The following is a 27,743-nucleotide window of genomic DNA, read 5'->3' as shown; positions in this document are numbered from 1 at the left end:
TAGTCACATCACCAGAAAAGGGGTAGTCAGAAATCACACCTAGTCAGCCTGATTACAAAGTGGCGCCTCGGAATGTGGAGTGATGTAGCAGAAAGAAGCTCAGGCTTCTAAATCGGAAAGCCCGGTGGTCATCAATTTACTGACCCTGCGAACAAAAGCGTGGTTTGTGGCCTGAATTGTGGGCATTACGCAGCCTGCTTTGGTCAACCACCAAGACCTATCTCTGTGATGAGTTGGTGGAGTTGCCTCCTGATGTCTAGGAGTGATGGAATACTGCTCCCCTTGTAGTTTTACTCCCCCATTTCCTCCCTGGTGTAAGACCCGTATGGGAAGGAGGGGAGAGAGAAAAAGTCGAAGGAGGAAAAAGCAGAGTGGGGGGTGGGTGGGAATGACATCAAGTAGGAATGTGCCAGCCAGCAGGGGTAAATTTTCCACTTGGATCTGTGTGGAAACCTGATCTTGCCTCTATTTTTGGTCTCCTTCTCTAACAACTTTTTGCCAGATTGGAATTTTTCTGCACCTGTAACACATTTTTAATGTAATAAGTCTAGGAGAAACCAGGTATTATATCATGCTGGGGTCTGTGCTGTGTTTCTGGGAGCAAAGGTAGCCCAGACCCCAGTTTATCCCTACAGGGGATTAGTGTATTAGTCACCCTGTAAAAGCTCAATTTATTATGATTTTTTAAATGTTTCTTTTAGCACTTACTTATAAAAGGTGAAGAGGGGAGCCACGAATGTGTCTGTGTTCCCTGCTCCCACCTAAACACACACACACACACACACACACACACACACACACACACACACCCCTCTCTATGAATTTCATATGAACCCAGGCTCCATGAAATCAAATCCAGGGGTATTGGCTTTGACCAATTAGCTTCCCTTTGCTCCAGTGGACTTCATCTTGGTTTGGGCCAGTGCAAGTAATACAAAAGTGAGATTATTGTACTGGTCACCCCTCAGTGGAGAATGAGAATAGGTCAACAGACTGGTGGCTTAGCTGTTTGGGGTGATTACTGGGCAAAGACTTAGGTGTGGCTTATTTGTGTGAGCTTGAACCCTTTCTTTCCCATGATTCCAGATTGCCTATCTTGTGGGTATATGCTGTTCGTTTCGTAGGTCCCAAGGCAGTGGTTTCTGCTAGCTTTGCCACCTCACCAGAGAGTTCTGTAGAACTCATCCCCATCACCGGGTTTACAAGAAAGGAAAAGAAACAGCTTGAAGCCCATGATTACATGAGAACAGGTAAAGCAGTGGGGTGGCAATGGAGAGGGCTCTGGACTCGAGCACAAATGTAGGTTTATATCCCAGTTCTGCCACTGAGGTTAAGAGACTAGATCTCAGCAGCCCGAAGTTTGAATTTTGGCAGCTCTGTAGTTTTCAGGAAAGTCATCTTTTAGTTCATCTTCCACCCCTTACTCACTAAAATCCTAACTTTTGCCCCTAAATGTGATGCAATATAGCAGAAAGAAGCCTGATTCCAATCAGAAGATCTGAGTTCAAGTTTCAGCTCTGCTATTGCCTTGCTGTATGTCTAGGGGCAAATCCAAGTTTGGTGGTGCCTGAAGCTAAGACAATTTTTGGTGCTTTCCTTGAGGAAAAGAATACAAAATTATGACCATAAAGTTGTTAGGGCCTTGGAAGGGGCTTGTAGAAGTAAGGAGCTGAATGATGTTGAGCCTTCATTAGCCTCACTAAATCTGCCTCTGTGTTTGGCTATATGTCATGTGTTTGGCTATATGTCATATTATCTCTTTGAGCCTCAGTTATTTTGTTCATAAGATGGATTTAACTATGCCCAAAGGAGTTTTATAGGAAATTAGCAAGACTAAATATGTGTAAGAGTGCTTTTGTTCCAGATATTTTATATACATACACAAATACATACATGTGTATATATAGTCTGGAAATGGCATATATATGTGTGTATGTGTGTGTGTGTGTGTGTGTGTAGTATAGAAATGTTTATTATTACAATCCATTCCAGTATTGGTTTAACGTTTTAATTACACTACCCGTAAACCCACACTCAAACATTTATCTCCATGTTTCTCATTGGTTCATTGGTCAGGGGCATTTTCAGTGTGCCCACCAATCGTATTGCTTGATAGATTCCATGTCTGGAGAGTGTTAAATAAAAACAAGCTTCTGAATCTTTCCTCTGTGTGGAATACAAGCAATGACATGTCTCTGGACCTCTTCATTCCATTACTGCATGTGTAAATGGCTCTTGGTATATTTCCCTAGAGCCTCAATAAGTGTTTGGAACTTTAAATATAAGAGGAAATTGAAAAGACTACATACCTGGATGGTTATCAGTAAAATGTCTAAGGCTGTTGGCTCCTCCGGTGTTGAGAGAGACTTCCTCTGGCTTTGCAGCTTTGAGATCTGCATCCATTTGCCATTAAAAAATGAGTAGAGCATCTCCATCTCTCTGATGGTGACTATGAGGATGTTTCCATGCCGGTCTTTAATGGGCTCATAGTAAACCCTTCCCAAGTTGTGTGTTCCGAGTAAATTCTAGAAACAAATAGATTTCTGGTAGGTTAGATGATGTACAAGGAAAACAACATAACTACCACAAAAGATACTAAATAATTATCTGATGTTTCTGAGAAGCTGTCTTCCCCACCTCCCCCCGCCGCCCCGCCGGTTAAACGGACTTAAACCTAGAACTTTTGGCATCATAGAAATATACTTAACAGAAGCTCAAAGAAAATGTCTTTGCCATAAGCCTGCAAAGATTATAGCAAGAGGCACAAAATTATGTTTTTTTAAGCAAATTCAATATCTGTAAATATCTCGTACCCACATAGACACACCAGCACATAAACCTCAGTTACCAGCACTTGAAGAGAATCCCAGATGTTTTAAAGAAAAATGCCTGATATTTCAAGTATGCTACTGTGGAGTTTTCAAGAGATCTACAGTAAGCTGGTATGAAGTGGGGTTGTTTAAAATGAAGAAGTGAATTGACAATGTAGCACATTGTACAGGTCCCCAAATGACTACACATTCCCTTCAAGATACTTTAATTGGGTGATTGGCCTGGTTTGACTTATCTGCATTTCAGAGAGTTCTATTTATTTAAAATCTGGTTAAAATTGCTTGTGAGCAATTTTAGTGAGGTGGACAATACTTTCAGAAAGGTAGGAAGAGGATGCCACATTAAATGTGGAGGGACCCAGGTCGATATTATTAAAATAAACAGTTTTACAAATATGCAGGGTTTGAAGATTTCTAACTTAGAGTACTGGTTGAACAAGAGAAAAATATCCTTTTACTTTGAATATTACAGTTTTTAAAAAAATTATCACCATCTCAGAGCTTCTAGCTGTTAGTTTTAAATACTGATGAGATAAGCTGTTAGTAGGAGAGCAAAAGTAGAACTGGGATTTGTAAAAGTAACAAAAGTTACCTAAAAGTAAATGAACTGGCTGGTCAGTATTCACATCTTCAAAGACACTGGAATGTTCCCTCACAGGTAGGGACCATGTCTTAATTTTTTTTTATTTTGCAATAACAGGTCACATATATTAGAAATTTCATAAGTAATTATTGACATGAAATTCAGTTGGAATTTTTAAAAATGGCCTAAACACTCAGTCAGATTATTCCTTTCCAACAATTAGCTTCTAAATCGTAGAGAAGTAATTGGGTAAGCCTTTTAATCCAGCACTATGTAGTACTATGGTTTTACATAAAGCAGTTTGTTGAAAAGTAGTACTGGCCAATAAGCAATGGCATGCCAGTGAACTGGCCATCAAAAAAAAAAAAAAAAGACCTGATATACAGCACATGCCAATTTCTGTGGTGTAAATACTCCTACCTACAATACCTATTTCAAACTACCAAAGGTTTGCAACAGCTTTGAAAATTTCTGAATACTTAACAATTGGCTCTTCTAAGCTAGTATAAGTTGGCTCTGGCATGTTACTGCTGTTAAGCCCTTAGTTATCCTGGTGTTGAGTTTCAGGACTGGCTGCTATTCATTAATACTTAGACTTCTGAAAAATGATTTACTCTCTCTGGCCCTGTTTCATCATCTACAGTTAAGAGTCCTTATAGCTCAGACATCCCATGTGCTAATCCTTACCTTATAGAGTGTTTGTGAGATTAAATCAAGCATTGTAAGAGAAAGGTTTTGTAAACTGTCAAGCTTGATACGAGTAGGTAGGTTATTGGCTTTCTTGACTGCTTTAATTGGAATCCCACCCTGGTCTATACTTACTTATTTTCAAGACCCAGCCAAGGTTTCACCTTCTCTGGGAGGATTTTCCCAACTCTCATAGGTAGAATTTACTATCTCCCCTTCTGTTCAAACTTATATCTTAGCATGATTGTGACTTTACTATGTATTGATGTACATGTCATAAAGTCGTGGTTTTTTCATCTCTGTTTCTCTGGGTCCCTTGCACACTGCCTGGCATATAGTAATAGCTGAAGAAATTTTTGTTGACTGAATTAATATATTATCATTATGACATTGGAAAATAGATTTGCTTTGGATCAGAGTGGGTGGGTAGACACTGAATGAGGTGGTCATTTCACTTAAGCGTGTTATTATCAGTGGTCCATGATTAGCTTTGGATATGTTGACTAATGGGCTAAACAAGAAAGCACTAAAAGTCTCCCTGAAATCCTTCATGGAGAGCAAATTGGGTTGGATAGCCAGTTCTGGAAAGAGCCCAAATTAAAGAATATCCTTGTGAAAATAAATTGCCACGATGTTCTAAGAGGGCAATTTGGGGTTCTTTAGAACCTAAAGAAAACCAGACCATGTTAATACTGTGCAATCAAGATTGGGATCCCTGAAGATTCTGTATGGTAAAGAGAAATAAAAGCCATCTGGTGGTTCACAGGAATGCATCTGTTATTACCACAACAAATCACAGGGCTGTCGATAAGCCCCAGACAGACAGACAATATTTAGAGACCTTTATTCAGTTTAGGGTGACATGGGAAGTTGAAGCAAATCTGGAGTAGAGATAGGAAGGCCTGGAAAAGAAGAGCAAAATTTTTTGGAAACCTTTTCTTTCCCCCTTGAAACATGAAAAAGATATAGTATTCATAAATTGTTACCTGGCTTTAACTCACTAACACTCATTTCTAAAATCGGTGGAGGAGGAAAGTTTAATATAATCCAATCTACAGATTATTACTGTATTTTGAGGATAAGTAGTTTGGACATCTCTCAATGTAGGAGGAATGTACACTTCTGCCTCTTGGGGCTTCTGCCATTTTCCTAAGAGTAGGAAAAACAGTGTGGGGTCTTGGCTACTTACGGACTTTCTAATCTTTTTTTTTTTTTCCTATCCCAATGCTGGCAGATACTTGTCTTTCCTCCTGCCTAGGTAATATTAATCAATTAACTAATTCATAATTTAAATTTTTTTCAAATAAAATTTAAGACCATTTCTTCTAAATAGGCTCCAAGTGATGCAGGATAGACTTCTTTTTCTTTTTTAACTAAAATTTAAATGTTATATTTAAATTTTCTGTCTGTTGTTTATAAAATGAACACATAATAAGAGATGAAATATTGGAAAGAATGCAGGCTTTGGAGTTATCTAGATCGGGGTTTGTATTCAGATCTGCTACTTTCTATTTGTGCAACTTCAGGCAAGTTATTTAACCTTTCTAGGCTTCAGTTTTATCCTCTGTTAAATAGCAGTACTTTCTCATTACGGTGTGGTGCATATAAAACGAGATATAGTTTGTCAAGCTCTTAGTACAGTGCCTGGCACTGATTCTGTTAAATTAATGTTATTGTTTCACAAAATTATTATATGTATTATTATTATGTATTAAAAAACTTCCCTATAGAGCAGAAATTGGAAAGTGAGGTATAGGATGCACAGTGGTTCATAAGCACTGTGATGAACGTAGGTTAGGGGGCTATGAAAACAGAGGAGGGGGAGAAAGATGGCAATGGAGGCAGTTGCATGACACGATAAAATGTCTAGGCCACTCTTGAAACAGTATGACTCAGGGCATGACATGGTCAGAGCCTCTTATTGACTCCTCCAGTGGAGTGTGGAGAATGGATAGGAGGGTGTTAAAACTGGAAGCAGGAGGCTTACTTTGAAGGCTTTGACATACTAGGCAGTGGTAGTGATGCTGGAAAGAGAAGGAGCATAAAGTGAGATACACCATAGATGAAACAATAGGATTTATGTATGGCTGACACCACTCAAGCTATTTAAGAATTCCCTTTTACTTTTCTCAGAACATGGCAAGAAATGTCAGATTAGTAAAGACACCTGAAATATTAAGTATAAATTTCTCCAGTTTTATTTTTCTTCCTCTGCTGAAAAGTTTTTTTTTTTTTTTTTTTTTTTTCTGTGCCTTGTCACTCCCCACCCCCACCAAAAAAGTATGGCTTCAGTATTTTCAGACATTTTCATCCTAAAGATCAGCAAATAGTTTGGGTAATAGGTTCTGAAAAAAAAAAAAAAAAAAAAAAAGACAAAAGCAACTCCTACTATTTAAGCAGGCAGTGCTCTGGCCTTTGATGGGCATTGTAAGGGGTAACTTTATTGAGTACTAAGAAGCATTCGTCACTGCTGGAGAACTACCAAGGTGGTAACTATGGCATGAGGTAACTTTCTGTGATCCTTTTTCCCTTTAGTTAGATAAAGTACCCTCAAATGTGGTCTTAGGGGTGCCGGGGTTGGACTGATAAATACATTTACCTATCCAACCAGTACTTACTGAGAATCTGTCACATGCTACGCATGGGGGATGTAGTGGTGACCCAGAGAGGTACACTCCGTGAGCTCAGGGACTCCCAGTCCAAGCTGATCACTAACCACACAATGATGCAAATAATTAACTAATGGGATTATAATCACCATTCTGAATAAAGAATACAAGGTGCTATGAGAGTGATTCGCTTAATCAGGATATCAGAGAAAGGCTTCCTGAGGAAATATAAAAATTAAGCTGAAGGATATGTAGGCATTAGGGAGTCAAAGAAATAGAGGAGGATTCCAAGTAGAGGAAACAGCACGTGAAATAGCAAAGGAGACTGAGAAATACAGGCTGGGAAGTTGGCAAAATATGGAAAGTGTGGAGACGTGGAAGCCCATGGATGTGGCAGTTTGAAAAAGAAGAGCGAGACCAAGTGCTGCCAACACTGCTGAGATGTCAGTTGCAAAGAAGATTTAAAAGTGTTGATCAAATGTAGTGAAAGTGAAGTCATTGGCAGGGATGGATCCAGATTTGGTAGGGGCTTGCACCATACAATTTTGGGGTCCTCTTTAAGATAAAGAACACAAAATTATACATATGAAAATATAAGTATTAAAGTGAATATTAATTTATAATGAGAAAGGAAATCTCGCCAAACACTGGAGTATTGGGGCTTTCTGGTCCCTTTTCACTCCTGGGATTTCTTTAGGCGGTTTACCAGAAATACAACCCAACTTCAGCTCCCACCTAAACACTCTACGTCCCCCACACTCACAGGAGACCATGCAAGTGAGGGGTCCTGAAACTCAAGCTTTATGAGCATCATCTGCCCCTGATTACTGGGTGCTGAGAGAGGAGTTTGGTATGCATGGGAATGGCAAAAGTCGGGGAGAGGGCTTAGAACTAAAGGTGAAGTGAGGAAGTAAATGGAAAAGGAGAATGATGGCCATTCTTTCAAGAAATTTGGGTCTAAGGAGGGGAAAAGATATTGATAGCTGAAGGATGGACTGAAGAATCGAGATCCAGAGCCCATGTGGAAGGATGAGCTTTTGGTAGGAGGAGAAAGACTTTATCTGAAGGAATAGGAGGGAAGGAAGAGAAAACAGGGTCAACACACAAGGAGGCTTTTCAGTCTGGTGGTGGACAAAGAATTAATTCTCATTTATTTTCTTAGTGAATTATATGGTAAAGTGTCACTTGATGTGGGGTTGTAGCGTGTGGGGAAGGGGAAGGGATGTGGTAGAATGAAGGTTTTAAATAGCTGTCTTGTAATTTGGGAAAGTTAATTTAGTAGAGAAATGGAATGTGATCACTAGGTAATATTACATGTGAGAATGGTAGCTATTAATTTAATGTAAAACCAGTCATCCCCTCCTTCAGTGATTTTTATGTGGCAATACGAAAATACTCCAGTGTAGACATATTAGGTTCATCTAGACTTGGATTTTTTTCCAAATAAATAATATGGGGGGGGGACAGTGGCCAAAAGTTTAGGGTGTTTTCAAAGGGCTGATTATGATGGCCAAGAAATCTAAGTTAGACAAGGAGGAACGTGACCTCAGAAGGGGACTGATAGATTATGAAGAGTGATGGGGCTAATACACTGGGGGAAAATCCAAGAGCTTTTATAATGAAGTAGTAGTTGAATAATGCCCACTGGTCCTCACGGCTTCCCTCTAGCTCCTCATTGTCTAACTGCAGTGGCTTGTAGTAGCCTGCTCCTTCTGTGTTACTGGTGTTCTAGGAAGCTTCCAATAAACATGCAATAAAGAGCCCCATTTAAAATTCTAAAGTCGTTCAGTCTGTGATCTAAGCATGTCTGGGCTCTGTGATGGGCTAATGGGAGGGTCTACTAAGGACGCCTAGGAAAGAACTTTACTAAGGGATCAAGGAGCCTACTGGGAATAGACTTTATCCTAAAGAAAGCTATTTAAGGTACAGTGGCTTGGTCCAACTTAAGTTGGTCAGTGGTGAAAGGAAGAAGCCTTTTGATTTCAGCACAGTCATCATGGCCCAGCTCCAAGAACTTCTTGTGTTGAAGGAGATGATTCTGTAAGCAAGAATGAGTTGAAATGGAGAGCACTATTTTTTAAAAATCTCACTGAGGACATAAGGCAGTAAACAGCCTGTGCAATGGATATAGCATGGGGGGTTTGAGTTACCTTTCACAATTAATTATAATAGCAAGACATTAATTATTATGATTTCAGGGAATCAAATTATTGTTATGTGGGTCAAGAAATGAAATTCCTATAATTTGCAGGGGAGGGGTGGAGTTGTAGACATTTTTTTTTGTTATTATGACTCTATTTTTATGCTTTGGCTGGTATGGTCTGACCAAACACAGCTTATGTAGATTCCTGTTAAGTGTAGTTCTGGGGTTAATAGAATTGATAGCTTTGTAGGTAGATAGTCATCACTGATAAAGCCTTGGCAATATCTTAGAGACCCCAATTCTATGTAGCAGATGTTTTTCTGTGCTAAGAACCACAAATTCAGATAATACCAAAAAATGATGAAAGGAAAACCCAGAAGAGATTGGTTAGAATTTAATGTCATTTCTAGGAGGGACTCTGTAACCTACAGAGATTCTTGCAGGGCTTGGGGATCTGATCTGATTGGGTTAACAGTACAGAAGGATGAATACATTCAGACTTAAAGGTATGATTTTAAGAGTTCTTTTTTTAATTATCAAAAAATATATGCAAATGCCTTTGCTTCACCATAAGCATCAAGCCAAGAAACTCTAAAGTACCTGCTGGTCTCTTTTCCATCTTCATATACTCATATGTACACAAGCTTCAAAAGCTCTTCAGGAGTTCTAGGGTTAAACTTAATTTGGAAGTGATGAAACTTAGGCCCAGAAAGAAGTGATTTGACTAATATCAATCCAGAATTCAAATATCTTCCCTCCTCATTTACTCCTCATTTACTCCTAGACTCTTCAGGAGAGAGCCAAAAGCACAAGTTCCCTACAAAAGTAGGTGTTCAGCTCAAACTGTCCAAGAAGACTCCATATGTCTAGGATCTAAAAGAGCAAGGAATCCACCTTTATCTTTTCCAGGTGGGGATGGTAATTGAACTGGCCAAGTTTTTCTAAAATTTCCTTAGAGATCTGGGTTGAAACCTGGCCCCTCACCTGCAGTTGAGCTGTTGCTGCGAGCATCTTCTGCCGTGTTTGCAGGACTGTGGATGAGGACATGGAGATAGGTACGCTTTGCCTCAACCACCTTATATCTTCCCACATACAAGACAGCTGCAAAAGAAGTCATGAGGTCATATCATCATTCAAGCCTGTACATGATTCAAATTGTGGCATCAAAGCAAATCAGGGAGAAGGAAACCTGACCCCTGATGTTTGTTCTCCAGTCCATTTTCAGATACAGGCAAAACAACTTTTTGATCTCTGTCCAATTGGAAAAAGATCTGAATGTTAATGAAACAATCAGATCCCCATTTTAGTCTTTGCCAAATGATCCCATAACTCAGAATAGCGGAGACACTATCTGACAAGATGCAAACTTCTTTGCTTTGAAAATGTAGTGTAGATACTATTTTGGCATTTTTTGTGACATAGGGCATATCAGGGCTGAAAGAGACCTTTGAGATAATTTACTCCCACCCCAATACTTTGATCACTGGAGACCCTTCAACCCCTCAACTAAAGTTTCAGAGGTTTATGTGCAGTACTATTGGTACAAAGTGGGTAAGAATGAAATTAGAACTCAGGATACCTTTGTGAACCACAGAAAATCTTGTGTAATGGAACTGGTGTGAGAGTCATCTATTTCAACAATTGGTATTTGATCTTCATTGGTGACTAACATATTGTCTTTGTAATAAAATATAACAGCTATGTAGAGTCCCCTAAAAAGAAAAAGCAAAATAAAAATTATCCTCAATCATCTCCTTGACCAAGCCTGAAACATGCAAACATATTTTTGGACATGACACAAGATAAAGTATACCTATGAGCATATTCTTGTTAAGTACCACAGTTTATTGGTTAGAATGCAGAGAAATTAACACCTTGTCCAAATTCTCAGAAGAAAAGTGAATTTTATATTCTTTCAATGATAAGAAATGTCTACCAAGTTTCCACTCAGAGCCCAAACCAGCAGATTCCTGAGAAGGTAAGACTTCTTGGAAAACCTGCATGGGACCTACCGTTTCAAGGTCTTCACAAACTTGTTTGAGGAATGGAATAGGTGTTTCAGGCTCCTTGAGACTGACTGCTTTCGGCCTGTGGCTTGTAATTTCGAACTTTCTGAAACAAACAAACAAAAAAAATGCAGTGTAAATTCCATTGGAATTTACTCTCGGGGCCTTCTTTCTACCTGTTTGCCTTTCTTCTGTCTCCTCAGTGTTACTTATTCCTTAGTTTCATGTAGGGATTCAGCTCATTCATTCCATCAAGAAGCTTTTGGGGGAGTTCCTGTCGTGGTTCAGTGGTTAAAGAATCCGACTAGGAACCACGAGGTTGAGTGTTCGATCCCTGGCCTCGCTCAGTGGGTTGGGGATCCTACATTGCTGTGAGCTGTGGTGTAGGTTGAAGACGTGGCTTGGATCCCACATTGCTGTGCCTATGGTGTAGACCGGCGGCTACAGCTCTGATTAGACCCCTAGCCTAGGACCCTCCATATGCCGGGGGTGCGGCCCTAGAAAAGACAAAAAAAAAAAAAAAAAAAAAAAAAGAAGAAGCTTTTGGAGTTCTCTAGTGGCACATTGGGTTAAGGATCCGCCATTGTCACTTCAGCAGCTTGGGTCGCTGCTGCGGCTCGGGTTTGAACCCTGGCCTAGGAACTTCCATATGCTGTTGGCAGGGCCCCCACAAAGAAGGTTTTGTATCTTGAGATGCCAGTGGTTAACTCAATGAATGAACAGCTCCTCATAAATGTTGGAAATGAGTAACATTTAATTCTAATTTTATTCTCCTTATGAGTGATTTCTTGTGACATGGGATAAAAGAAATGGAATCAGCAATTCCTGCATGGCTTGTGGTAACAAGCTGACTAGTATCCATGAGGACATGGGTTCAGTTCCTGGCCTCTCTCAGTGGGTTAAGGATACGCCATTGCCATAAGCTATGGTGGAGGGCACAGATGTGGCTCAGATCCTGCGTTGCTGTGGCTGTGGTATAGGCCAGCAGCTGTAGCTCTGATTTGACCCCCAGCTTAGGAACTTCCACATGCCATGGGTGGAGCCCTAAAAAAAAAAAAAAAAAAAAAAAAGGGAATCAACTATTTTGCCACTCCCACCCCTTTTTTGTCTTTTTTTTTTTTTTTTTTTTAAATAGCTGCATTTGTAGCATATGGAAGTTCCCAGGCTAGGGGTCGAATCAGATCCTGTGTCCCTGCACCATAGCCATAGGGACACAGGACCTGAGCCCCATCTGTGCCCTCCACCATAGCTCATGGCAATGGCGTTTTCTTAACCCACTGAGAGAGGCCAAGGATCGGACCCGCATCCTCACAGATACTAGTAAGGCTCCTTACTGCTGAGCCACAGTGGGAACTCCCCCACTGCCTTTTAACATTCACCTACTCTTCAGTGTTGGCAAAGCCTTCTTGTTAGTCTACAATTCCATTAATTTTTTTTCATTATAAAATTAATATAGGCACGTTACAGAAAGTCTGCGGCTTAGAAAAAAACAACATAGTCTCATCCATATCATCCTGCTGCTTTAGTAGAACCACTATTAGCTTTCTAGGGTATTTTCCCCAGTGTCGGCTTATAGAAATAGTGGTGGGCCTAGGTACGATTATCAACCTCATTATTCAGAAGAGGAAACAGACAGGATAAGTGGATTGTCCAAGATAGAAAAGCCAATATCCTGAAAAACAGACATTCATTCGCTGAGTAAATATTTACTGGGACACTACTATGTATAAGGTTTTATGGTTACAGTGATGAGAAAATCATCCATTGCTTCTATTTAGCTCTTTTATTTACAACCTGGAGCATGAAGCTCCCACTGATAAAAGCTGTAGACTTACGATCACAGTCTTTGCAAACAGTGCTCCCTAGAGCTGAACCAGCTGATCGCTCATCTAATTCTCATCTTAAAGGTAATTAATGAAGGGAAGCTGAAGTTGTTGAGTCACAACCAAACTCCTGACAGACGTGTGATTGGAGATGAGAATGTGGTCCATATCCACTGCTGCTGGACAATGGAAATCTGGGCAGACGGCTCATGGCTGAGGCCCAGTGTGGCTCTGCCTATGATCCTTTAGGAGCAGTAGGGAATGAGCTGACTGACATAGGCTTTCATGCCAGCTTCAAGCTTGTAATGGTTATTCTTGGCAGAACAAAGCAAAAGCACTTTTTTTTTCTAACTTGAACATGAATTTGGCTGGTCATATTCTACTTGAAAATAATCCTGCTCAGATTCCTGATTAGAGGCAGCATATTGAACATAATTATCACAAACCATTCTCTCCCAAAACCTTACTAAAAGTGGAGTACAGGGATTAAAAAAAGAGAAGGGGACATAAATCTATAAGGAAGGAGGGAAAGGAGACAAAAGCAAATGAATTTTGGTAGCTAGAAAGCAGGTGGACAGATAGATTTGGCGGAATTGAGAAAGATGAATACTAATCTGTCAATGGAGAAAGCTGAGAAGTAACCTGACTCACCCCGTGGGCATTATATACTGCTGGAAGTGTGGGGAGGATGGAGATAAATGAGGCGGATTTGTTGAAATCTATTTAAAAAGTAGATTTCTAGGAGTTCCTGTTGTGGCACATCAGAAACAATCTGACTAGGCACCATGAGGTTTCGGGTTTGATCCCTGGCCTCGATCAGTGGGTTAAGGATCTGGCATTGCTGTGAACTGTGGTGTGGGTTGCAGACATGGCTCAGATCCTGCATTGCTGTGGCTCTGGTGTAGGACGGGGGGTTACAGCTCCAATTACACTTCTAACCTGGGAACCTCCATATGCCATGGTTGTGGCCCTAAAAAGACCAAAAAAAAAAAAAAAAAAAAAAAAGTAAGAGGGAGTTCCCATCGTGGCTCAGTGGTTAACGAATCTGACTAGGCACCATGAGGTTTCGGGTTTGATCCCTGTTCTCGATCAGTGGGTTAAGGATCTGGCATTGCTGTGAACTGTGGTGTAGGTCACAGACATGGCTTGGATCCCGAGTTGCTGTGGCTCTGGCATAGGCCGGTGGCTGCAGCTCGGATTAGACCCCTATCCTGGGAACCTCCATATGCCATGGGAGCGGACCTAAAAAAAGACAAAAAAAAAAAAAAGAGACTTCTAGTTATCCTTCCCTACCCTGCATGGGTAGACAACTATCCCTTTTCCACTCTGGAAGAAAGCTAGTGGCCTATTCTCTGGAAAGTGTAAAAACAGAGATCTTTAGAGTGGAAGACATGGTGTATGGGTAAAAATGGGTAAAAATGGATAGAGGGAGTAGTATACACTAAAAACAGGTGGATTTAAACAAAGTTTCCATACAGAATATTTCCCCACTGGACTCTTGGAACACTGGTACTCGAATCTATATTCTCCAGGCAGAACACTGAAAGAAACTTTTCTGGAGCTCTGACTAGCATTAAGAATACACCTAAAGATTCTGACATTGGCTTTGTCGTTTTCCTAAAGATAAGGCCATGCCAGATCATCCCACGGTGATCTGTATACATAAAGAGCCCTATCCCTTTGCTTAGAGCTTCCCGACAGCTCTTGAATTCTCTCACATCAAAGTGGACACCTAAGGATCACTAGGCAGCTGTGAAAAGCATGTTATAGAAAAAAACAGAGGCCAAAAACAAAAGAGCAATTTAGAGGGGTGACGATGCTGAGAAAAGAAAACATAAAATGAAACAAAGCCTACCGTTAAGAACCTGAGAGATAAGCAAAGACATTGCATCCTTGTAAAACGGATGGGGGTTCGTAAAAGAAATATTCAGAGAACAATAGATAGTGTTCGAATAAAAATAGGTTACTGAATTCTGAAAAACCAAATAGAAAATAAAATTGAGCAAATCTCCAAGGAAGTGGAGAAAAGGGACATGAGGATGGAAAGTAGGAGAGGGAAAAAAAGGAAAACTAAAAGCCAATTTATGAGGTTCAGTATCTGATTAAGAGTTCTCATAGGAGAGAGCAGAGAAAAAGGACAGGAAGAAATACTTAAAGAATTAATTTAAGAAAATATTCCATAATTGAAAGCTGTACGTTTCTCTCTAAATATATATGTTTATAAGTTTGCTTTTTTTAGGGCCCTACTTGTGGCATATGGAAGTTCCTAGGCTAGGGGTCGAATTGGAGCTGCAGCTGCTGGCCAACACCACAACCATAGCAACGCAGATCCGAGCCACATCTGGGACTTACACCACAGCTCTTGGCAACACCGGATCCTAAACCCATTGGTCAAGACCAGAGATAAAATCTGTGTCCTCATTACCACTGAGCCACAATGGGAACTCCTGTAAGTTTCCATATTGAAAGGTGTACCAAGTATGCAGCACAACAGACAAAAATAGAGCCAACATGAAGGCACATAACAGTGAAATTTTAGACCTGAAGTTAAAAAGAAAATTTAAAAACTTTCCAGAGTAGGAACAAGTAGATTTCATATAAAACTTCTGGGATTAGAATAGTATCAGACTTTTTAGCACTGAAAGCTAGAAAGCAATGAAGGCATGCCTTCAAAATATGAAGGAAAATGATTTCAACTGAGAATTCTATACTTTTCCAAATTCTTAAATAAATATTAAATAGAATAAATATATATCTTTAGACACTTAATATATCCAATCCCAAGTATCTGTCAGGAAGCTACTGAAGTCTCCACCAAACCCCAGAAAAAGGAAGAGATGCTGTACAAAAAAGAAGAAATCCAATATTGGAGAATGGCAAGAAGAGTCCTCAACATGACAGTAAAAGGAGATTTTAGGATGACAGCTGTGTAGCAGATGTAGAGGCAGCCAGTAATCAGTCTAGAATGGAGCAGGTGAGAGGGCTTTCTGAGAGGTTTCTTGAAGAAAATTCACTTGAAACAATACTGGTAGAACTGGAGAAGAGCTGGGGGATTAGTTAGTTATAACCACATGGAAAAATTAAAAAAACACATAATAAAGTTGATTATTATCTACAGGGGAAATAAAAAGTTAGCCAGGAAAGGAAAATAATCATAACATTTATAGGATAATAAAGGAAGTAATAAATATTGATCTTACTAAAATTATAATATTAGGTAGATGAGGGGGTAGGATTTATATGTGCATATAAGAAGGTGGAGGGGTTAAAAATAACCTGAGGTAATAACCTAATTTTTTAAAAAATTAAGACTTGGCAATATAAGCCTGTTTTTTATGAAGATGGAGAAAATATCAAAATAATTGAGCCTCTGGGAATAGAAAATGGAAGATGGGAGAAACTGCTTTTTATTTAATAATAAAATGCGTTTTAGTGCTTTACTTCTTTTAAGTCATTCAGTCCTCAGATGACTGACATGTTTATGTAATCTTAACTGCATTTTATTGGTGAGCAAAGTGAGGTGTGGACAAGATAGGCGACTTGCTTAAGGTAATACAGCTTTGTAGAGGTCCAGCTTGCATTGGAACCTACATAATCTGGCCTCAAAGTATAGTTACATACAACGTAAGTCAAAATGAAGGTTAAACTACAAAATAATTAGACTAGGAGTTCCCTGGTGGTCTAGTGACTAAGGATTCAGTGTTATCACTACTGTGGCTTGAGTTTGATACTGGGAACTTCTTCATGCCATGGACATGGCCAAAAAAATTAGACTGAGAAAAAAAATGAGAAATGCTACTACCAGTTGGGAAAGAGACCCATGAAAATGCCAAATATTCTAGGTCTCCTCCACTGTGGGCACATGGTAGAATTGTATTTCTTAGAGCTCTTGTGGTTGTATTGGGGCCATGTGACCAATTTTGCCAGTGAATTTTGAGTGTAAATGATAAAGTTCTGCCCATTTGAGACCTTCAAAAGTTTCTTTGTCCTCTGGGTGCTGACAAATATTTCTAGAAAGAGGATCATGAAAAGAGAGGGATAGCCCTCTGCTGACCAATGGTAGACATAGAGCATGTGTGAGAAATAAGTATTTTGGGGGTCATTTGGATACTGCAGCATTATATAGCCCATCTTTACTGAGGCATGGTCTAAACTCACTTTTCTGAGAACCACTGTGACTTCTATTCTGTCTCTGCTTAGTTCAGGGCTCTGAAGCAATGGTTTTCTGGACTCTGAAGGTAGTGCTAGCTTTTCAGCTTTTAATTGCTTGAAGCACAGGCAGTTTATTTTATTCATGCTGGTATGTTTAGCAACTAAGATGTAGCAGATAGTTTCAATTACAGTGGAGTCAATGATTACACTTTAATTCTAGGATGTATAAAGTGCTGAAGATGGAGGGCACCCCATTCTTTATTTGGAAGAACAATGGAAGAAAATAAGCTAGAGTTTGTAACATACCTATGCTATGCCTGGTGAGCTTAATCTATTATCTAATATAATTCTTGTAACAATTCTGAAAGGTAGATATTATTATGTTGATTTTTTTCTGATGGGGAAGCCATGGCTTAGAGAAGTTAAGTGCTTTTCTCAAGGATACACAGTAAGTGGTTGAACAGGGATTTGAAATAATTATTTTTTCCAATTATAAAATTTATAAGCCACATAGTATCTCAATGTAGTTAGGTAGAGTATTGTAAATAACAATTTTATAGTCTTCTGTATGCAATACCTAATTATCTTTCACTTATCTTTGTAGACTTAGATTTATGTTAAATCATTTTAGAAGAGCATTTTTAAAAATCTTGGTATGTTATGGCCAATGTTTCCCAAAGTTTATGCCTTTGAAACACTAATTTTGTAAAAAATGTTTTACAATGGCCAAATAAGTTTGGAGAATAATTGCCTCACCAAAGTGTCTTTTTATTAGCATCTTTATTATTTAAAAATTTTTTTGTTATAGTTGATTTACGATACTCTGTCAATTTCTTTCTTTCTTTTCTTTGTTTTTTTTTTTTTTTTTTTTTTTTGGCTGCATCTGCAGCATGCAGAAGTTCCTGGGCCAGGGATCAAACCTGCTCCATAGCAACAACCTGGGCTGTTGCAGTGACAATGCTGTATTTTTAACCCATTACACCACAAGAAAACTCCAGCAATGTTCTGTCAATTTCTGCTGTACAGCGAAGTGACCCAGTTATACACGTATGTACATTCTTTTTCTCATATTATCTTTTATCATGTTCCATAACAAGTAACTACATATAGTTCCCTGTGTTACACAGCAGGACCTCATTGATCATCCACTCCAAATGCAATAGTTTGCATCTACTAATCCTAAACTCCCAGTCCATCCCACTCCCTCCCTCTCCCCATTAGAAACCACAAGTCTGTTCTCCATGTCCATGAGTCTGTTGCTGTTCTATAGATAGGTTCATCTGTGTTATATTTTAGAGGATCTTTATTATTTTAATGTCTGTTTTACATTTCCAAGAGAGAGATATACAGTGAAACAATGTCCAAATTTACTTGACTGGAGATCTTTTTTTAAACTGAGTGTCTTACAGAATCACTCTTCTTTGGAACACACTTTGGGTACTGCTTAACTGTCCAAAGTACATTTCAGTCTAAAAATATTCCTCCATTGGGAAGTTCTAACTTATGACTTACTTCAGTCTTTCCTGATATTGTGGGTATATTTATACCCCTATGGTGGGAAACATGATATAAGTTGATATAAATATTTGTGCTATCTAGACAATCACTTCTTGATCATTGGAATTTAACCTAATAGTAATGGGGAGACCATCTAAATCCTCAAATAATGTAAAAAAAATAATCCCTCATTGTCATGAGTAGCTTCAGCTTTGCCACTCTGATAAAGATCAAACACAAAGCGGCTTATGAATTTGAAAGAATAATCTATCCAGTTGCTTTATTACCTTTGCCTGCCATGCAGGAACCGATAGTTAGGGGAATGATGGAGAGTCAGGAGAGAAAGGAACCTAGGTAATGCCTAGCTTGGTTAAATGGGCCCTGGTTAACTGAGAACTGAGTGTACCTTGGTCAGTGCGGAATGTTGAAGGCCCTGGTCTGGCTAATGTTTTCCTACTGGGGATCTAGGAGTGAAATCCCACTTGGGTTTTCTGCTCAAGCCTCTTCCATGCATATTTACATCTCCTAATGAACCACTCACCAGGGAGAACCTTATTTTTTTTTTTTTTTGCAAACACTTGCCTTCATTTCTAGCTATGACCAATGTTTCTGAAGGGGTCTGTTGCCATAGCTATATGGCAATTGGGAACAACTTTTTGCTAATAAATATGATTTCTTTATACCTAGTCAAAACTCATCTAGCATCTCTTAGTTTCAACCATGGATTTCTTACCTAGCTGGTCCAATAGTGCCCTGGATCTAGAAAGTCAGTGCGGTTAGAAGTCTAATGGGTGAAGGAACGTGTAAAGTGAAAACTTTATTGAACTTTAATTCTCTGAATAAAACCAAATGTCTCCTCCACAGATCATACACAAATTAAAAACCTGACGTTGTCCCATCTGAACAGCCTAAGTAGAAAATAATTTTTAAAGAGGTTCTCAGAGATTTTCTGGGTGTAGTTGGCTAGGCCTGGAGAAGGTATGCTCTACTTTCTCCTGAGCAGCAGTACAGGGGGAGATGATTAAAATGCTGGGTGAGATTAAAATCCAGTACCCAGTCTTGCTCTAAGGGTGGGAGACAAAAATGAGGTGTGGCAGGAAGACTGGACTTGGAGAGAGAAAACCGAGGTTAGTGTCTTGATTCTTGGCATTGTGACCTGGTCAAGTCACTTAGCTTCAGGGATAATTGCCAAAATGAGGATGAAAAAGAGACAGTGGATGTTAAATTGCATGTAATTTTTTATTATAAATATACACAAAAGTTTATACTATTGTTGCTGTTATAATTGGTGGAGCTTTCTTAAGGGTGCTCACAGAATTTCTGTTGCAGGAGAAAAGTTTGAGGGTGAGTATCCCAAAGACCCAGCACACTGAGAAGTTTTGTGAAGGAACAATTCAAAGGGAAAGGAACTCAGGACAGCAGCTATTTTCCTTGTGCTTGTTTTCAAACTGTTCCTATGGAGAGAGGGTGCAAAAGAAAGAGAAAGGGAAGGAAGGGAGAGGGAAGTCTCTTCTGAAGGGTTGAGAGCAAGATAGTGCTGTAAAGTGATTCCAGATGTACAAATATTAATATCTCTTCCCTCCCTGATGAATGAGAAGGTATGACCCAGTTAGGAAACTACTAAAATTACCGGCGCCACTGAGACCTCCGTCAGTGGCCCAGTGCAGATTTTTATCCTTACCCCGGCAACTATAATGCTGATGAAGGGCTCGGACCTGCTGCAGCAGACCTTCCAAAACTTCACTCCGTCCCTTGTGCCTGGGCTCTCTGTCGTCGTAGTCTTTCCAGTCTATTGAACAAAAGAAACAAACAGAGTAAAATTTTCAAGTAGGGGAGAGGCCTTTTCCCTGCCCTGCCTCAGGAGCTGAGTTTTGCTCATACTACCCACAGCCTTTGCAGATGAGCACCTAGCCCTTGCACAACTAGCAGGCGCTGCCAAAGGTTTGGAAGTTGCCGTTGTCAGGCCCTGTGCAAAACAGTAATTGTGGTTGGTTTCTTGTGTTGGGCAGTTTTAAGGCAAGGGAAAATGGTGGAAAGCCAAAAGAAAATAGGGAACCGGGGAGTCCAGTTTCCCCTCCCGCCAGCTCCTTACCCTCTTCAGCATCCTTGTCCTAATCGGTTCCCCTGCACCCCAAGTTGCAACTGGATTTCCACAGTAGAAAAGAAAGGGGTGGCAATGTGCAGACTAGATGAAATCCACAGTCCCAATGCTTTTATTGTAGGTTTCACACTTTTGGCCAAATTGACATTTCTTTCCAAGGAAAGAGCTCATGTCAGATGCCAAGAAATGGAAATCTACATTTTGCTCTAATGAATGTCTGCTTTGGTTAGCTGGCACAGCAACTCGTGCACATACTCTGAGCCACCAACCACCCTGTCTGCTCAGTCTCTAAATATACAGTATTAGCTTACATGGCAAATTTAAATTGCAATACCCACTGAGATTTTTCTCCCCCCTTCTATTTTCATTCCATTTGGCTATAATGATATCAGGAGTAATAACCCGAATGGGGCTAATGTCAAGATTATAATTCTGCTGTCTCCAACTTTGGATTTTTCTTTTTCAGCAGGTCAGTCATTTCATAGTGCATCCTTTCTTTCCGTTTTCTTCCCACTGGTTTTACTTTCTGGATCTTTTAAAAGCATCAACTTAAAGTGCTTCTTGCTTGAGAGGCTTTCTCTAAAAATGCTAGACGTTATTCTCTAGAAAAGCCAGTTGGTTCATTAGTGTATGCGAGGCTTAAATTCTAACTTAAGTTTCAAATTCCCTCCACTTAGAGTTATTTTAAAATATGGAGTCTCCCTTGTTTAGAAACTTAAGCAGATGCCATGACAGTTAAAGTTAGGTAAAAGCATTCCATCTTGGTCCATCCAAGGCCAAGTAGCATAACCCTGTTAGAAAGAGCACAGGTTCTAGAGTCAGATGAACCTAGGTTTGCACACTGGCTCTTCTGATTCCCACCTCAGTGTTTGTAAGTTACACTGTCAGAGCCTCTACTCTGTAGTATGAAAAAGGAGTATAGTATCTGTCTTGCAGGACTTTTATGAGGATTAAATGAGAGGTATATTAGATATTCAGCACAATGTTACATGGAAAGCATCATATAAATTATAACTTTCACAGAAGGGAATTCATTAATGGAAATAACTCCCCAAACGGTGAGTATGGAAACGTCATTTCTTATCCTATCGGATAATTCCCTTTGGAGAGGAAGGCCTCAGAAATTTTCTAATCTCTCCTTCCCACCTTCTCCCATGGACCCTTCTCCATTTTCCTCTCAGAAGCTGAGTAACTTACAACCATTCTAGTTGTAAGTTACTTAGCTTGCCGGTGGCATAACCAGGACTATAACATAGTCTCATGACCCTCATATAGTACTCATTTCCTTATGCAATAGACATGTTTTTGTTTTCTTTTGGGAAAGAGGATCAGAGTTTGGTTGGAGTCTGTGTGGTGTGGCTTAGTTGTGGTCAACTTTGGAGACAGGGCGTTGGCATAGGTGCTTTCTGCAGACTCTGATCCTTGTTGGCAGAAACCATGACTTAATTTCCCTTTGCCTCAGGTTTCTTCTCTTTAAAGTGAATTTTTGAGTCTCTTTTTAGGTTATTTGCAGTTTCAAAGATGTAATGTAAGTAAAGCACCATTCTGGGCACATTGGAGATGCTCATCTTGTTGGTGGGCACTGTGACTAGGAGCTTGATGGCATTCAGGTAGGATGGGCTAAGGAGGAGATTTTACTGGGAAATTTGGAACTGCTTGAAGAAATGAATTCCAAGTGGCCCTTGGACTATCTGTAGTGTCCCTGGCGTCTGGGCACCGTGAGGGTAAACATTGCTCTCGTGAATTCCCAAAGGCCGTTATGAGTTTATTCCCTTAGCTGGCTGAATGTATCTGAAGTGCTCCTGAAAAGATGAGCAACGTGGTTTGCTTGAGTAAGATTTCTGGGTGGCTGAGTTACAACGTGGGCCTGAACATGCTAATGCATTCTAATGAGTGTTAATCCTGCCATCAATGCAGGAGGAGATGAAGTGGCCCTGGCTCTTTTAGCTGAGCCCTATTACATCAGAGGCAAGCTTGAACTTGATGACTTTATGATATATTAGAAAATTGCTAATGCTAAATTGCAGCCCAAGTAGAGCACTGAACATAAGGCCAAGGTTTTTGGAAAGAATGAGTTTTTCTCATAGATGTTTGGAAGGTTCTGATGACTACATAAAATAGGAGACTTTAGGGATGAGGGAGAAAATTGAAAATATATTAAGAAATCAGGAACCTGACAGGAATGAACTTAGTGTGGTAGAAAAGAGCAGATTGTGCCACATAATACTGTTCACTGTTCTGGTAACGAGACACTTCAATTGCAACACAATGCAGAGCTTGCATTCACTGGCGATATCAGGGCTTTCCTGATCGTAACTCAGACAAGCCTGTCTGGGCCCTTTTCTCTTATTATGTACCATACCATATAACATAAGTCTATAAAAACACATTAAGGCCTTTTGTAAAAATATTTAAAAAAACTTTTATAGCTTACTGGAACATATTACCAAATTTCCAATTACTCTGTCATGTTAGAATACATTGTCCTCTAGTCAATATCTGAATACTGATACATGTTACATCACAATGTCATACTCTGTTTATAAATAGAACCAGAGTGTTTTTATATTGTTCTTTCCAAGTGATATGGCATGTCTGCAGCAACTCTAATGACATGTTTGGATTTCAGTTCTTTGCCAGATACCCCTACTAGTCAAATATGCTGTTGTAGAAAGTGTTGCCATTTGCTATGTTAATTACCAAGTAATAAGAAACTCTTCCCAGCCCTGGACAACTGTTCTTTTCATTCTGGAGAGAGCTCTTCAAGTGGGCTGTGAGGGAGAGTGTCTGCAGAGAATGTGCAGTTTATAGAACCAGGACATCTGATGTTTATAAGTAAACACATCTATATGCAGATCACAAATTGCTTGGGATGTGCATTTGGAGTGGGTTTCCCCCTGCTCCTTCAGGTCTGCAGAGACTAGCTTTTTTTTTTTTTTTTTTTGCTTTTCTCTCCCTTCTATCCCTTATCTCCAAAAATGCATATTCCTTTTCTCTACCTATCCCTGGAATTAGATTGCTTCCCTTAATATCTTAATTTTGCAATATTCCCTGTATGTGTTCTGGTAAGTCTTCAGTAAGAAAGATGTCCAAGTAATACTGGAATAGTTAAATCATCAAATGCTAGGGAACTCAAGAGTCTTGGGGATCTCTAGTATTTGTGGTCCGAGGCTCTAATTTAGCTATCTGAACCCACCAGAAGCAGTAGTCAGGAATGCTTGGCTGGCTCTTTGCTTGTCTGCTTGCCAGTAGGGCACGAGTTAGCAGAGTCTTGACTAGTTTAGGCTTGAATCCTGGCTCAGCCATACACCAGAGTTGCGACCCCAGGCAAGGAAACATCCTCTCTGAATCCCAATTTTCTTATTAATAGCTGAGGAGGATAGCATAGTGGTTAAGAATGAGGAGGAGTTCCCGTCATGGCCCAGTGGAAATGAATCCAACTAGGATCCATGAGGATGTGGGTTCAATCCCTGGCCTCACTCAGTGGGTTAAGGATCTGGTGTTGCTGTGAGCTGTGGTGTAGGTTGCAGAGGCGGCTTGGATTTGGCATTGCTGTGGCTGCGGTATAGGCCAGCGGCTATAGTTCTGATTCGACCCCTAGTCTGGGAACCTCTGTATGCCGCAGGTGCGGCCCTAAAAAGCTGAAAAACAAAAGAATGAGGAATGTAAGGTTTGGACCTGACTTCAGTGCTTGCTAATTTTGTGTTGTTGGGATGTACATATGTATGTATGTACATATGTACCTCTATATTGATAATTCCCTCACCCATAAAGTAATAAAAATCACCTCAATAGTTTTGTTATGAATATTAAATGAGTTAATCTATGTAAAGTTCTTAGATTAACATGCAGTGTATAAGTCTTATCATGTTGATAGTGATGCAGGTGATAATGATGATGCTTGTCCAAAAGACGGGAAAAATGTTGAATGACTGTTGTCAGGATTAAGTGAGGCACTGAATGTGAAATTCCGTAATATATCCTCTGATTCATGTTTTTTTCCTGGTTGAAGGGTTATTATAATACCTGAAAAATACATACATATATAAAAAAGCAAACTAAAGGGCCCATAATCTCATAACCCACATATCCACTGGTAAATTTTACCAGTTATATGCAGACCGCACCTATTTAATTACAGTCAAACTCACAGTTTAAATATTATACGAAAAACTGTGTTATTTGTTTACATAAAACATAAGAATTTCTTCATGTGATGAATGATTTTTTTAAAAAAACACCATTTTTAGTGGTTGCATTTGGTTCTAGAGTCTGAGTTTGTATATATCATACTTTACTTAGTCACTAAGTTAATATTGGGTATTTGTCCTCTCCACCCACACATGATATTTCACTATATATTGCTGCAGTACACATATTTGTTCATGACTGTGGGTCTGCATCTGTTTCTTTAGGTTAGAGTCCCAGATGTATAATTATGGAGTAAAAAGAAATGAATGTTCTTACAGAAGTTGATAAATTATGGCAAATCATGTCTCACAAAGGATAGAGCAGTTTTCACTTTCACAAGAAGCATATGATGCCATTTTAGAGGATCACATTAGTAAAGATTTTTATTTATTTTTTACTTAAAAAAAAGTTGTTTTTGCTTTTTAGGGCCACACCTGAGGCCTATGGAGGTTCTCAGGCTAGAGGTCAAATTAGAGTTGCAGCTGCCAGCCTATGCCACAGCCACAGCAACATGGGATCTGAACACGCAGTTCTTGGCAATGCCAGATCCTTAACCCACTGGGAAAGGCCAGGGATCAAACCCACATCCTCATGGATACTAGTCGGGTTTGTTACTGCTGAGCCACAATGGAACTCCCAAGTTTAAAAAAAAATTAACATGTAATTCAGAGCAATAGATTCAATTTGCAGAAAAATCCATCATGTGATATGTCTGAAGATGTTTTTCCTTGTTAATTAAAATTTCTGGTTAATAGAGAATTAGCAAATATACCAGGCATAAATCGCTAATTGTAAAATAATTACAAGTGGCTTTGCTAGGTTTTTTAGCCACTATTACAAATATTATAGATTTTATTTGTGGCGGAGTATAGCAGAGTACCTGTTAACAAGACAGCTCTTCTTCTGACAGAACGTAAGTAAGATTTGCTAGATTTTTAGTGAGGAAGGGGAGGTGAAAGTTAAAATGGATTGTGTGTACTCTGGGCCAGCAAGTCCCACTGTGTCATTGTAGTACATCCTTACAAAAGCCCTGTGAAGGATGTGATTGGACCCATTCTACAGATGTTGAATTGAGACCTAGAGAGTTTAAGCAAATTTTGAAGGCCCCACAGCTATTGAAAGGTGTAATGCGCATCAAATGCAGTCTTGCTGGTTCCAAATTCCCTCCTTTCATTCCACTGAGTTGCCTCTCAGGGATCATTTATGTAGAGGAATCATTCAGTACATAGCTGGATGCTACTCTGAGGAGGTCTTGTTAGTCCCAAGCAGTGGGAAGGGGGAATGGCAATGGCATCCTGAGCATGGAATTGAAGTTGGAGCCTGGCCAGGCTTGAGAGAGTTAACAGCCACCACCTACTAGAAGGAGAGGCACATGCTGGTGTCGTGGTCTGAGCAGGTCCCCATCCTTTCATGTTATAAGCCGAGACTTGAACAAAATACTGCTGGCCCTGCAAAGTATCGAAATAGAGAGAATGATGCATTGGGAATTTTTTTTAGTCACTTTTACTCGAGAAGCTTTACCCTGCATCTGATGAACTTGCTCATCCCCTGGGAAAGAACCACCCCACTACCCATACCTTAACTTTCTAGCTTTTCTTGACTATTATGTTTCCATATGATAATAGACATATTTGGGGTATCCTCTTAAATTCTTTGTGCTTTCTCTTTTCAAAATTAGAAAACCATAGTTGCTTTTCCTGACTTTTCCAAAACAATTATACACCAATTTTTAAAAGTCATAATTTTAAAAAGTCACAGTTCATAAGTTTACCAAAACCTGCAAATTCTCACCCTTACCACCTTCTCCTCCCCAGTGGCAACCACTATCACCTTTTTTCTAGCTGATCTACTTGCCTTATAGAACTGACATGTTATAAAGACCATCTTATCAGATTAGTAATTAAAGATCTGCTTCATTCTTTTAGTGGCTGAAAAGTACTTCCCTTTGGGTAAATGCAGTCATTTATTTAACCAATCCCTCACTGACAGACATTTAGATTGTTTTCACATTTTATGCTACAAGAAATAATGCTGCAATAAATATCCTTTAGTTGTTCAAACACTTTAAAACTAATTCTTTGATGTTATTTCAATTTTAAAACCATTATTAAAATAGTGGTTTACATGCTTTAATGTCTGTGACATTAAGAATTAAGGTGTTGTGACTATGGAGGATCCTCAAAAAAATAAAACTAGAACTTCCATATGATCCAGCATTCCCACTTCTGGTTAATTATCCAAAGAAAATGAAAACACCAATTCAAAAAGATATATGCACCCCAATTTCATAGCAACATTATTCCCAATAGCCATGATATGGAAGCAACCTAAGAATCTGTCAACAGATGAATGGATAAAGAAGGTATGGTATACATATACAATGGATTAGTACTCAGCCATAACTAGAGTGAAATTTTGCCGCTTGCAACAACATGGGTGGGCCCAGAGGGTATTATGCTTAGTGAAATAAGTCAGATAGGGAAAGACAAATACTGTATGATATCACTTACATGTGTAATCTAAAAAATAAAATGAGCAAAACAAATAAAAAAGGAGTTCCTGCTGTGGCTCAGTGTAAATGAACCTGACTGGTATCCATGAGGATGTGGGTTTGATCCCTGGTCTTGCTCAGTGGGTTAAGGATCTAGCGTTGCTGAGGGTTGTGGTGTAGGTCACAGATGTGGCTCAGATCCTGAGTTGCTGTGGCTGTTGTGTAGGCCAGCAGTTGTAGCTCCCATTCGATCTCTAGCCCAGGAACTTCCATATACCACAGGTGTGGCCCTAAGAAGCAAAACAAAACAAAATAACAACAAAAAAAAACAAAAAACAAAAAACCAAAAAAACAAAAAACAAAGAAAAACATAAAACATAAAACCAAACAAACAACAACTACTGAATATAACAAAAAAGAAACAGACTCACAGATATAGAAGACAAACTAGTGGTTACCAGTGGGCAGAGGGAAGAGGGGAGGGGCAAGATAGAAGAGGATTAAGAGGTGCAAACCATGCATAAAATAAATATGGTACAAGGATGTAATGTACAACACAGGGAAAATAGCCAATATTTTATAATAATTTTAAGTGGACTATAATCTGTAAAAATATTGGATCACTACAT

General features: G+C 39.4%; 1 protein-coding gene across 2 annotated transcripts in view; it reads right to left on the bottom strand.

The window, feature by feature from the left end:
- Positions 1 to 27,743, bottom strand: part of ANKFN1 (ankyrin repeat and fibronectin type III domain containing 1) — a 344,059-nt gene that overhangs the window by 51,822 nt on the left and 264,494 nt on the right. For both annotated transcript variants that reach the window (XM_021067257.1, XM_021067258.1), the window contains exons 9-14: positions 25,981 to 26,071; positions 20,013 to 20,120; positions 10,866 to 10,965; positions 10,433 to 10,565; positions 9,838 to 9,954; positions 2,310 to 2,525 (exon numbers count right to left, since the gene is read on the bottom strand). In XM_021067257.1, coding sequence (XP_020922916.1) covers positions 2,310 to 2,525; positions 9,838 to 9,954; positions 10,433 to 10,565; positions 10,866 to 10,965; positions 20,013 to 20,120; positions 25,981 to 26,071 — 765 coding nt within the window. The remainder of the gene's footprint in view (positions 1 to 2,309; positions 2,526 to 9,837; positions 9,955 to 10,432; positions 10,566 to 10,865; positions 10,966 to 20,012; positions 20,121 to 25,980; positions 26,072 to 27,743) is intronic.

Source organism: Sus scrofa, chromosome 12 (genome assembly GCF_000003025.6).
Source record: "Sus scrofa isolate TJ Tabasco breed Duroc chromosome 12, Sscrofa11.1, whole genome shotgun sequence".
Classification (NCBI taxonomy): domain Eukaryota; kingdom Metazoa; phylum Chordata; class Mammalia; order Artiodactyla; family Suidae; genus Sus; species Sus scrofa.
This window is presented reverse-complemented; position numbering and strand designations above follow the sequence as displayed.